Source organism: Eufriesea mexicana, unplaced genomic scaffold, assembly GCF_001483705.2.
Source record: "Eufriesea mexicana isolate 0111107269 unplaced genomic scaffold, ASM148370v2 scaffold1490, whole genome shotgun sequence".
Taxonomy (NCBI): domain Eukaryota; kingdom Metazoa; phylum Arthropoda; class Insecta; order Hymenoptera; family Apidae; genus Eufriesea; species Eufriesea mexicana.
Genome location: NW_016909592.1, coordinates 640,266 through 650,807, shown reverse-complemented (window position 1 = coordinate 650,807; position 10,542 = coordinate 640,266). Strand labels below are relative to the sequence as shown.

Here is a 10,542-nt window from a genome sequence, read left to right as displayed (position 1 = left end):
AATACGTATCTTCGAATTTTCTGTAAATATCGGTCATTACTTACCTGGATTGCAATATAATTTAAGTTATTTATCAAGAAAGACATATTTAAATAACAATCCTGAATACCCTATTATGAAATAATTAATATAAAAAGATTCATAAATCTTTATCCGAGAAAAAGAATTTGATTTTTGGAAACTTTTGGATGCTTAATTCTTCATAAATAACTGATCCTTCTATTTTTTACATTAATAGTATTGTGGTAATAATCTACTATTGCTACTATTCAAATTTTAGAATCTAAAATTCTAATGGTCAATTTTTTAAAATACGTATCTTCAAATTTTCTGCAAATATTGGTCATTACTTACCTGGATTGCAAAATAGTTAAAGTTACTTATCAAGGAAGATATATTTAAATAACAATCCCGAATACTGCGTTATGGAATAATTAATATAAAAAGATTCGCAAATTTTACAAAATCCCTAAAAATAAATAGTAAACTGGAAGTAAATAGCAATTTTCGTATCGTGATTACGTCGCGATTCAAATTATGTCAAATTCGATAAATTTTATGTAGAATCATTGATACCTGTAAACAAGGTACAGTCCATGAAGGTACCCTAATCGCTGCAACGTGTTCCCCTTCATTTACTGAACCACGTGCCTAAAATCATTTTGATGACAGGTGACAGGGTAACGTAGAACGCAGACACAGTCTCGAATGATTTCGATAGGTATTTATTTTCATAATGATGAGTGTTCTTTATAATCGATCTATAATATCATACATCATAGCATTCCGTTTATACATAATTACAATTGTAAATTCTGGTTCGCCCTTACGATGTGTAATTAGTTAGTGGGTTCGTCGTGTGTCGCGAGCTGCCATCAAAAAATCTTTTTCTTCTCCTATTTCCATTTTCCCCCCCTTTTTTCATTTCCCATCATGCCGCCGTTCTCAGCCGAGAAACATGAAAAATCGTTGGGCGCAGGCGCGTACAAAAGAAAGAACCTGTTTCCGGCCCTCTCTGTCTCTCCCGCTCGTCTCCGATTCGCACGCGGGTGACGCGCGCGCCACCTAGGCCGCGCATGCGCAGACTACGAAAATAAGGTATACAATGTATGTACAACCGAAAGAGAGAGAAAAAAAAAAAAAAAAAAAAAAAAGAAAGGAAACGATCGATCGATCGTCAATCGAGCGTCATTGTGAGAAAAACATTCTCGTTTCTCGTTTTACACGTTCCTCTGAATTCGTTCGTCTCTGACGCGATCGATCGACGATCAGCTACGATCGAACGACAGGCGAATCGTTCGATGATATACATAAGAAGGAAGTTTCCGCGGCAGTGCCCGCTACTGGCCGCTGGTACAGCGTGTTTTTTTTTGGATCCCTAGGAAACAATAAATAAAATCTATCTATTCTCATTTATCTAGCGCGAGACGACGTCCGTCAGCTTTGATTCAGTGGTCGATCGGTGCCCGCCCCTTTGCTCGCCGCCACGCTTCCTGTCCGTTTTGCTTTAATTATTACTCTCACTCCTCGTTTCGATGCGTTCACTGCCGATTTTGAGCGTTTGGAAATGTTTGGGACCGAAGATCCGGCTTTGGAAGGTAATCTGGATCGTGTTGCAAGATTGGAGATGACTCGGGGTACGCCATACCGGTGACTCGTGAGTTGACAATAACGCGAAAAGTGGGTTAAAGCGAGGGGGAAATTGTAGAAAAGATCGATTACCTGGTGTTGGTTTGATTTTAGCACTTCGAAATTCCATATTCGATACTCACGATGATGAAATGGGCTACGAATGGAAGGGAGATGAAACGGTAAAGAGGTTAGGAGTCGCACCCGTTCCAATATGGCGTGGTGGGCAGTGAACGCGTGTGGCCTGCCATCTAGACGCCTGGTCCGAACTACTCCGCTGCCGCGCACCAATTCTCAGTCGTCGGCTCGATTTCCCGGCCCGGATCGGTTCTCTGTTACAAAACTATCGTCATCATCTCCGTTCCAGCGAGTTCGCCTCGCGTCGCATCGGTCGCGTCGAAATAGCTTAATTGATTAATTACGCGATACATCGAAAAAAGGTACTATGTTTATATATACAGCAGTAGTAATTGATTACTGATTAAATAAGTGGCATATTTATACTAAACGTTACGTTTATCACAACGATGATAAAATCAGCCGGAAGACCGAAACGAGGGCGCGTTCGATCTATCCATTCGTCGCTCCATTTTTCGCCTAACCTCCTCCCCATCGAACCTAACCTCCTTCGATCTCCTCCGTCGCCCTTTCGATTACCAGGGAAAGAAACGAGCAGCGAAATATCAGTCCGATTCACCGAATGCTCTTCAGTCGACCAGCTCGTGTTCTCTCTCTCTCTCTCTCTCTCTCTCTTTTCGTGCCCCGTGACACGCGAATTGGAACGGGGGACCCCCATGGGACCGGACCTGTGCGCACCACGTGACTCGATGCAGGAATTTCCATCGTCGAAGTTCAATTTATCGAATTTCACTCGTTTCGTACCCTGTTTCGGGTATTCGGTGCCCCTCCGGTGGACCACGAGGAACGAGTCGCGATCTCGAAGAGGGGGACACGATCGGTTAACCGAGCTGGCCGATCGCGCGCGATCACGTGGGCGGGGTGGACGAATTTCCGACTCCAGCGGCGTGGCCGAGGGTTTCCGAATTGACTAGATTGGAGCACCTTGCGTTTGCACGAAAACTAACTCGAGAACCGGGATTGGAAGGCGTCAGTGAGCATCCCAGGTCGCCCCGAGAGATGCCGCCACTGTCGCTGGCAAGATTCGTGGATGGAAACGGTCGATTCGAATCACCTGGGTCCTGTTTCTTAAGTACTTTCGCTGAACGTAGTCCGGCAACCACTGAACCGCGTCGAGATCGGCCTAGCACCCGGAACCGACGTTCACGCGGGAAAACGCGCTTGCTCGGCGAGCTTCCGGCTGCCCGGGAGGTGTCCCGTCCCCGATATTGCACGTTTTCGTCGAACGACTGGACATACCGAAGCGAGATCGCGAGCCGAGTCTTCCGCCGGCCCATTCCAGTCGAGATCATCGGCGATCGGAGTTTTGGCATCACAGTAGGGGATAATAGTCGCGGCCGCGGAAGGAGATCGGTCACGAGCCGCTGGTCGACAGAACAGACAGGTCGCGGTGGGCCTGTGGGTCCTTCGAGTGAGCATCTCTGACTGCTCTGGAGCCGAACACCCGGTCGCAGCCAGGAATCGTACATCTGGCCTCTTCCTTGCGATCCTCGGAGCCTGGCGAGGACATCGGGGAGCCCGAGCCAGAGGGATGTCTGTGTCCCTGCTCCTGAGACATTCTGGTCAGATGATTCAAATGCTGATGCGTGAGCCCGTTCAGGCCAGCCAGGTGAGAGGCGAACGAGGACAAACCGGAGAAGGTTGCTCCCAAGTGAGGTGGCAGTAGAAGAGGGTGTGGGGGCGGTATCCTCGCTGCCAGGTCGACGGCTGACGGCAGCCCAGGTGTCAGAGGATAGGCTCCGAGAGCACCGATACCCGCGTCAGCGTACAATCTCGCGAGGAACTCGTTGTGCAACAACGGATTCATTTGAGACTCCTCTACCCTGGGTGACAAACTCGGTGGCAGACTGGACGACAGAGGCGGACTCGACGACGTGGATAGGAGCTTTCGATGAAGGTTCAGATTAGCCGAATGCCTGTCGCGAGACCTCTTGGAGGGGAAGGCCGCGTTGCAACCGTCCACGCTGCAGCGGTGCATCAGCTTTAGGTGGACGTTCTGATAGTGGGTCTTGACCCCGAAATGGTTTTGGAACACCTTGCCGCAGGCGGTACAGCGGCGGGGATTCTCCCGGTCCAGTGGCACCTCCTGGGTGCTGACGAAGCCACCGTTCTCGTAACGGGCATAGGTGATAAGGCTATTGTCCGTATCCATGGCCGCTGTGGAGGGTGAGGCGCTGGATGAACGAGAGCCACGTGAGGAATTGTCCATGGTGGTCTCCTGGTGCGTCGTGAGGCTGACAGGGCTGGTAGAGCCGCGGCCAGACCTCGAAGCCGCCTGCTGCATCCCGGTGTACTGCATCGCGCGACCCTGCGACAAGGACTCGAGTTGACGCAAAGTGTTGGTCGAGGAGTCGTGGGAGAGGTCGTCGGCTGTCGTCGGACGGCTGTCGACCGAGCTCGGGGCACGGGAGGGATCATCGGGACGCTCACCTTCTTGACTGCGCAGCGCCGCGTTCACCTCCTCATCATCATCATCCTCCTCGACCTCTTCCATCGGTTCATCCTCTTCGTCATCCTCCTCCTCCTGGTTCTCCTCTTCCTTCATCTTTATCCAACGAACTAGCATCTTTATTATGACCGATCGAGGCAACGGGAACCGCGTTAGCTTCCGCGGGACGAGCTTCCGCCGACTCGTGCGATGTCTTTGGCTCCGGACTGATCTGCCTCTTCGGCGACTTCACGCTGCTCGCTCTCGAGCTCAGATCCCGCGGCTCGTCCTGAGGTAGATCCTCCGTATTCTCCTGCGACGACACCGTGTCGCGTTTCCCGCCCACCCGAGCCCCCTCCCTGTTGCAAGCTTCCGGCGAGCGGGAGCTCGACTCCTGGTCGTTGAAGCTCAGGTTCTTCGGCGAATCAGGCGAGGCTTTCCGTTCACCCGCCTCTAATCTCGACATCGACATGTCCTCCGGCTGACTCTGAAAGTCGTTCATCGACGAGATGCCCGTGCCTTCCGACAGACAGCGTCTTTGAACTCGTTCCTCGTCGTTGGACGAGTCCCCGTCGGTGGACGAGGAGTGCACCTCGGTTAGAACGGCGCAACGAGTCGGGTGCTGGGATTTTCGTTTCCTCACGCCTCTGCTGTGCAGCGACGTCGAGTTCATCGAGTGCTGACTGACGGAATAGCTTTGCTGATCCACCGTGCCCATCGAGTCGTTGTCCTCGTTGCTATCCGCGTTACTCACGAGATCCTCGTCAGCAGGGTCGCCGAAGTAGAGCTTCGGTCTCTTGGCCAGGCTAAAGTCGACGGGTCGTTCGTCGTCCTCTTCTCCGGAGCGCAGAGGCAACCTAGAGGGCAGATTGCTCGCGTCGTCTTCCGCTACCACTACGATACCACCGTCGTCGTCCTCGTCCTCTTCCTCGCCCTCTGCGGCGGCCGTGGAGGCCTGGGTAGAGGGCGACACCGTGTCGACCACGCTGTTGCTAGAGAAGGAACCTCTAGCCGCGGCGGTGGTGTTTGGTGTCTCGGTAGCCGTGGTCATAGCTACACTGGGGGTAGTTAACGCGGTGGTGGTCGAGATACCCGTGTTCGCGTTCATTCTCTGCTGCATCGCCTCGTCGTAGCCCGGTCTACCTTGACTCTGAGCGGACTGCAAGTCGAGATGCTTGAAATCCAGGCCGCACAACGAGGCTGGCGATCGAAGATCTGGAGGTGGAGTCAACAACGGAAACGAACTAAAAGGAAGATGGTTGAGAGCAGTGGCCGCGACAGGCAAACCCACTTGAGGTGGCAGGACCAGCGCATGCGCCATGGACGAGCGTCCATCGTGCGGCGAGATCTTCCGCCGTAGATGGGGCGAGTGCAGCTTCGGATTAGGATTGGCGCTGTGTCTATTGCGCGACCGCCTCGAGCTGAACATCAAGCTGCACCCCTTCACGGTGCACTGGTGCATCTCGCGCAAGTGCACCGCGCTGAAGTGTATCTTCAACGCGCCCTTGTCGCAAAAGGTCTTCAGACACACGTTGCACTGCACCCTTTTCTTGCCCGTGGTGGGATTGATAAACGGTGTACCGAGATTAGGAGGGATATTGGCAGAGGCTCCCCATTGGCTACCAGGTCGTTTGCCAGGGGAATGAGGCTTCCTACCGGGGATCCCCTGTGGCCTGCCCAGTGGAACAGCTTGGAGAGGTAGTGGCGGATGGTGTCGTTGCTCGTTCATATGCTTAGACGAGGATTCGCGCCTGCTTAGGTTCAAAGCGCTGTCAGAATTCTCGTCGTCTTCCTCGCCCTCTTCCGAACCGAACTCGCTGCTCTTCTCCCCGCCACTGTGCACGTCTGCGGGTGCCGTCATGCCAGCTACCGACATCGATGACTTGCCCATAGGTGGTGGCGGAAAGTGAGCCGCGAAACTAGGCGGCAGAGCACCGGAAGACACTGCCACCGAGAGTGGGTGTCCGAAATTGAGCGCTGAGGAAGACACCGGCGCCACTGGTGGCATGTGTGGCCTCTGCAGCTGGTTGCTGTTCGAGTGATGAGGCGGACTGTGCGGACTCTGAGGGTTCCTCATGGATTTTCGGTTCTGCAGCAGCTGTTCGGCCGGCGGGGGCGGTGGTAGAGGGGGGAAAGCGGGTAGTCCGAGCGTCTCCAACTTCCGGAAGTCGAATGGCTGCATGCTCTGCAGTCGGTTGAGCGGCGACACCGTCAGATGGGAGTCCAGACTCCTTGGCGGGGAATTGGCGCTGCTCGTCACCCCGGAGTTCCCCCCGGACGAGGTGGAATAGTGCTTCTGAGCCGAGGGCGACATCGACGGATGCGAGACGGAGGGTGGCGGCGGCGGTGGTGGCAGGGGGTGCGGCAGCCTCGAGCCTGGGGGCGGCAGGCCGCAGTGGAGCAGGTGCAAAGGTGGTGGTAGGTGTGCTAGTGGCATCGTCGGTGGCGAAGGTCGTCTGCTTGGTGACATAGCATCCGTACCCGGCGTCCCGGCGGCCAGCAGCAACTGCTGCACGAACGGACGCGTCTCGGCGAATCTGAGGAACTGCTGTAGTACCAGCGGCTCCTCTTCAGGAGAGCAGATGCTCCATCGGTCCAGCACCGGGCCGTTCTGCGAATCCTGTCAACAACACCATCCACGCTCTGTTATTCCTCGTCAATTTCGGCGCGAATAATCATACAAATATTCGTACAAATTCAAAATAAATACCATAAGATTTAATAACTTCACCTAAACCTAACCTAAATTGTTAATATATTCGTACAAATTCAAAATAAATACCATAAGATTTAATAACTTCACCTAAACCTAACCTAAAATGTTACATGTTTCACAATTCATATATGATATAACGATTCTAGATGGGGTTAAATTATGATTTGTCGACGTTTGGTACATTGTTGAATTATGTTAAAAGATTTATAATAATTGAGGAATATAGTACTTTATAGGATTTTGTAGATAATTCAATTTCAAAATCTATGCGAATCTTTATTGGAAACGAAGCCTAATTTATGTTACTAAGATATCTAAACCTAACCTAAAATGTTACATGTTTCACAATTCATATATAATATAACGATTCCAGCTGGGGTTAAATTATGATTCGTCGATGTTTGGTAAATTGTTGAATTATGTTAAAAGATTTATAATAATTGAGGAATATAGTACTTCATAAGATTTTCTAAATAATTCAATTTCAAAATCGATGCGAATCTTTATTGGAAACGAAGCTTAATTTAGTTTAGAGGTATCTAAACCTAACCTAAATTGTTACATGTTTCACAATTCATATGTAGTATAACGATTCCCGCTGGGGTTAAATTATGATTCGTCGATGTTTGGTAAATTGTTGAATTATGTTAAAAAATTTATAATGATCGAGGAATATAGTACTTTATGAGATTTTGTAAATAATTCAATTTCAAAATCTATGCGAATCTTTATTGGAAACGAAGCTTAATTTAGTTTGGAGGTATCTAAACCTAACCTAAATTGTTACATGTTTCACAATTCATATGTAGTATAACGATTCCCGCTGGGGTTAAATTATGATTCGTCGATGTTTGGTAAATTGTTGAATTATGTTGAAAAAGTTATAATGATCGAGGAATATAATACTTCATGAGATTTTGTAAATAATTCAATTTCAAAATCTATGCGAATCTTTATTGGAAACGAAGCTTAATTTAGTTTGGAGGTATCTAAACCTAACCTAAATTGTTACATGTTTCACAATTCATATGTAGTATAACGATTCCCGCTGGGGTTAAATTATGATTCGTCGATGTTTGGTAAATTGTTGAATTATGTTGAAAAAGTTATAATGATCGAGGAATATAATACTTCATGAGATTTTGTAAATAATTCAATTTCAAAATCTATGCGAATCTTTATCGGAAACGAAGCTTAATTTAATTTAGAGGTATATAAGGTTGATTGTAAAATAAAATGTTACTAGATTTTGGGGGGGAAATAGACTATAAATTTTTCATATCATATTTTCATATTAATTCTCCGATCAAGTTCAAAATTCATATTTTAGAAATTTTGGTTATTATTATTATTATTATCTTCGTTATTACATTTTATTAAAAGGACGACCATATATAAAATCTCCGTGCTACAATCCTAACCTAACTTTGCAGTATTCATCCCTAACCTCACCTAAGCTCAGTAACATTAAGACGACACAATTAATCGTGTTAAATTCGTATCATTTTCTCCACAAATTTAATCCTAATGATAGAAATAAATTTTTCCGTGATATATAAGGCAAAAATAAGTAAATTCTTTTAAAAATGGTATATTCGAAAGCACGGTCTGGGAAATGCACGCATGTCAAATATATCTCGCGTTTCTAATTTCTCGGTGATATTTCAACGTCTTATAAACCCAGCGAGCGTCGGCGCAGATCAAAGGGATTAATCGTAACACTTTGTGGCAAAATACATAGAAACACGGTCTTACGGGCATGCAATTAAGCCTGGGCCCGACGCGAAGACGCTGAAGGAAAATTACATCTTGCAGTAACGCGTGACAATTATTCCGGAATAGTCTTGAATCCGTAAAAGCCGTGAAACGTATTAGAGATTAGCTACGTGCCGCACGCAAGCCAGCGGAAGTCGTTTCGCTTCCTCTTACGATTCTGCGTGTAACGCTCGATATCGTGTTTACAGAAAAACGGTTCCAAGGCACACGCTGGCAGAAACGTGTATACCCTCCACGATTTATTGAACATCCGATACCGACCCTAAAATCCCGATTGTCGAAGGCTCTTGGATTCAGAAGCAAACGAAAACAGAAGCAGAGGAATGTTAGATAAAAACAAATAGAAAATTTCCCAGATAATTTGATTATTTTATTATTTACTTTTATTCATTCCTTATTTATCTTCATTTTCTTATTCATTTTTCTCAATTATGACACTAATTTTTTCACCTTAAGTTTGGTGATAGTTAAGAATAGAAGAACTATAGAGGAATTGTCAAACGAAAAATGGAAAAAGAGGAAAATATCGGAAAAAGAAGTTAGAAAAGGAAAAATTGAAAAGAATTTGAAAATAGAGAAAGATGGGAGATTTTCTATGGGAGAAAGATTGAAAAATGGGAATGGAAATATAATAGGGTTATATAAGAGTGTAAGAAGAATTTAGAGATTCAGAAAGTTGCTTATATTTTTATACTACTAGTAGTATAACGTAAAAACAATTCTTTCCTGCATGTTTCACTTTTACTGTACCCCACAGCGTGCCTGTCATATAATAATTATCAATCTTTTGGAGCTTTCGTTTTCTCCGAGCTAACGATCGTCCATTAACCCTCTATAAACTGAATATTCCTTGCCTGTAAGAAAAGGTATTATAAATGATCAAAATTCCTTCCCTCTATTTCGAATCTGCAGACCACTAATTATCCCGTATAAATCATTTGGTACCAATACAATGATGCATCGATTAAATACGATAATAACCAATGAAACGAGAAAAATTTACAGAGAACGTAGATACGCTATTTCCAAGACGCGTGACTCGCGGCAACTTAAGGGGGTGTTCATGAAAACCGGCTTAAAATATAGTTATTTTTTTTTTTACATATTCTCAAAGTGTAAGCCTTCGAAAATGTCCATGCGAAAGGATTTGTTCGAATTCGTAAAATTGGCGAAGTTATAGATGTTTAAAGTGCGGCCGACAGGCATTGTTCAACGGGGAACGAAAACTTCAAACGCGTTTTTCTCGAAACCGTGTTTTTCGAACTAGCCGACGGGATATCTCGCGTTTTGGTTGACCGATCGACTCGAAATTTGGAGGAGACCTTCACCGGATATACTTCCATCACGTGCACCACGGATTTCAAAATCCGATATTTTTTTCTATTTTTCTTTACCACCTAAAGGAGGAAAAGCACGAGGAAAATCTATTTACACTTCATAACGCCGCCATTTTTTTAATTTTCGAAATTTCGCTGTTTCGATGGATCGTGCTATAGCCGTGTTTATACTGATCAAGATGCTTTTTAGTTTTTCCGTTTCGAATAACCGGATGGCCCAGAATCGAGACAGCCATCCGAGCCTATCGGAAGGCTACATAATTTCCACAATTTTCAATAATTTCCTTTAAAAAAAATTAGAAATATTCGTCAAGTATAAATAAATCTGCCTGCAGAAACTACGCAGCAGAAGGTATCACGGTTTACCCAGGAAAAATTCTCAAAGAGGTCGATGTTTATTAGCCGGATTACAAGAATCCTTAAGGACTCGTCACTGAAGAAACCCGCAATCGAATCTATCGTTACCTAGTCACGCTCCTCTGTTATTAACAGCGCAGAGTTGTCACGGCATCGTACTC

At 46.4% G+C, this 10,542-nt stretch overlaps 1 protein-coding gene across 1 annotated transcript; it reads right to left on the bottom strand.

Annotated features, from left to right (window-relative positions):
- Nucleotides 1-3,093: 3,093 nt before the first annotated feature.
- LOC108548248 (zinc finger protein basonuclin-2) lies at nucleotides 3,094-6,725 on the bottom strand. The gene is given in 2 exon segments (XM_017901096.1): nucleotides 3,094-4,315; nucleotides 4,317-6,725. Coding segments are annotated over 2 exon segments (3,543 nt in total). The 5' UTR covers nucleotides 6,666-6,725; the 3' UTR covers nucleotides 3,094-3,121.
- Between the last annotated feature and the right edge of the window lie 3,817 nt (nucleotides 6,726-10,542).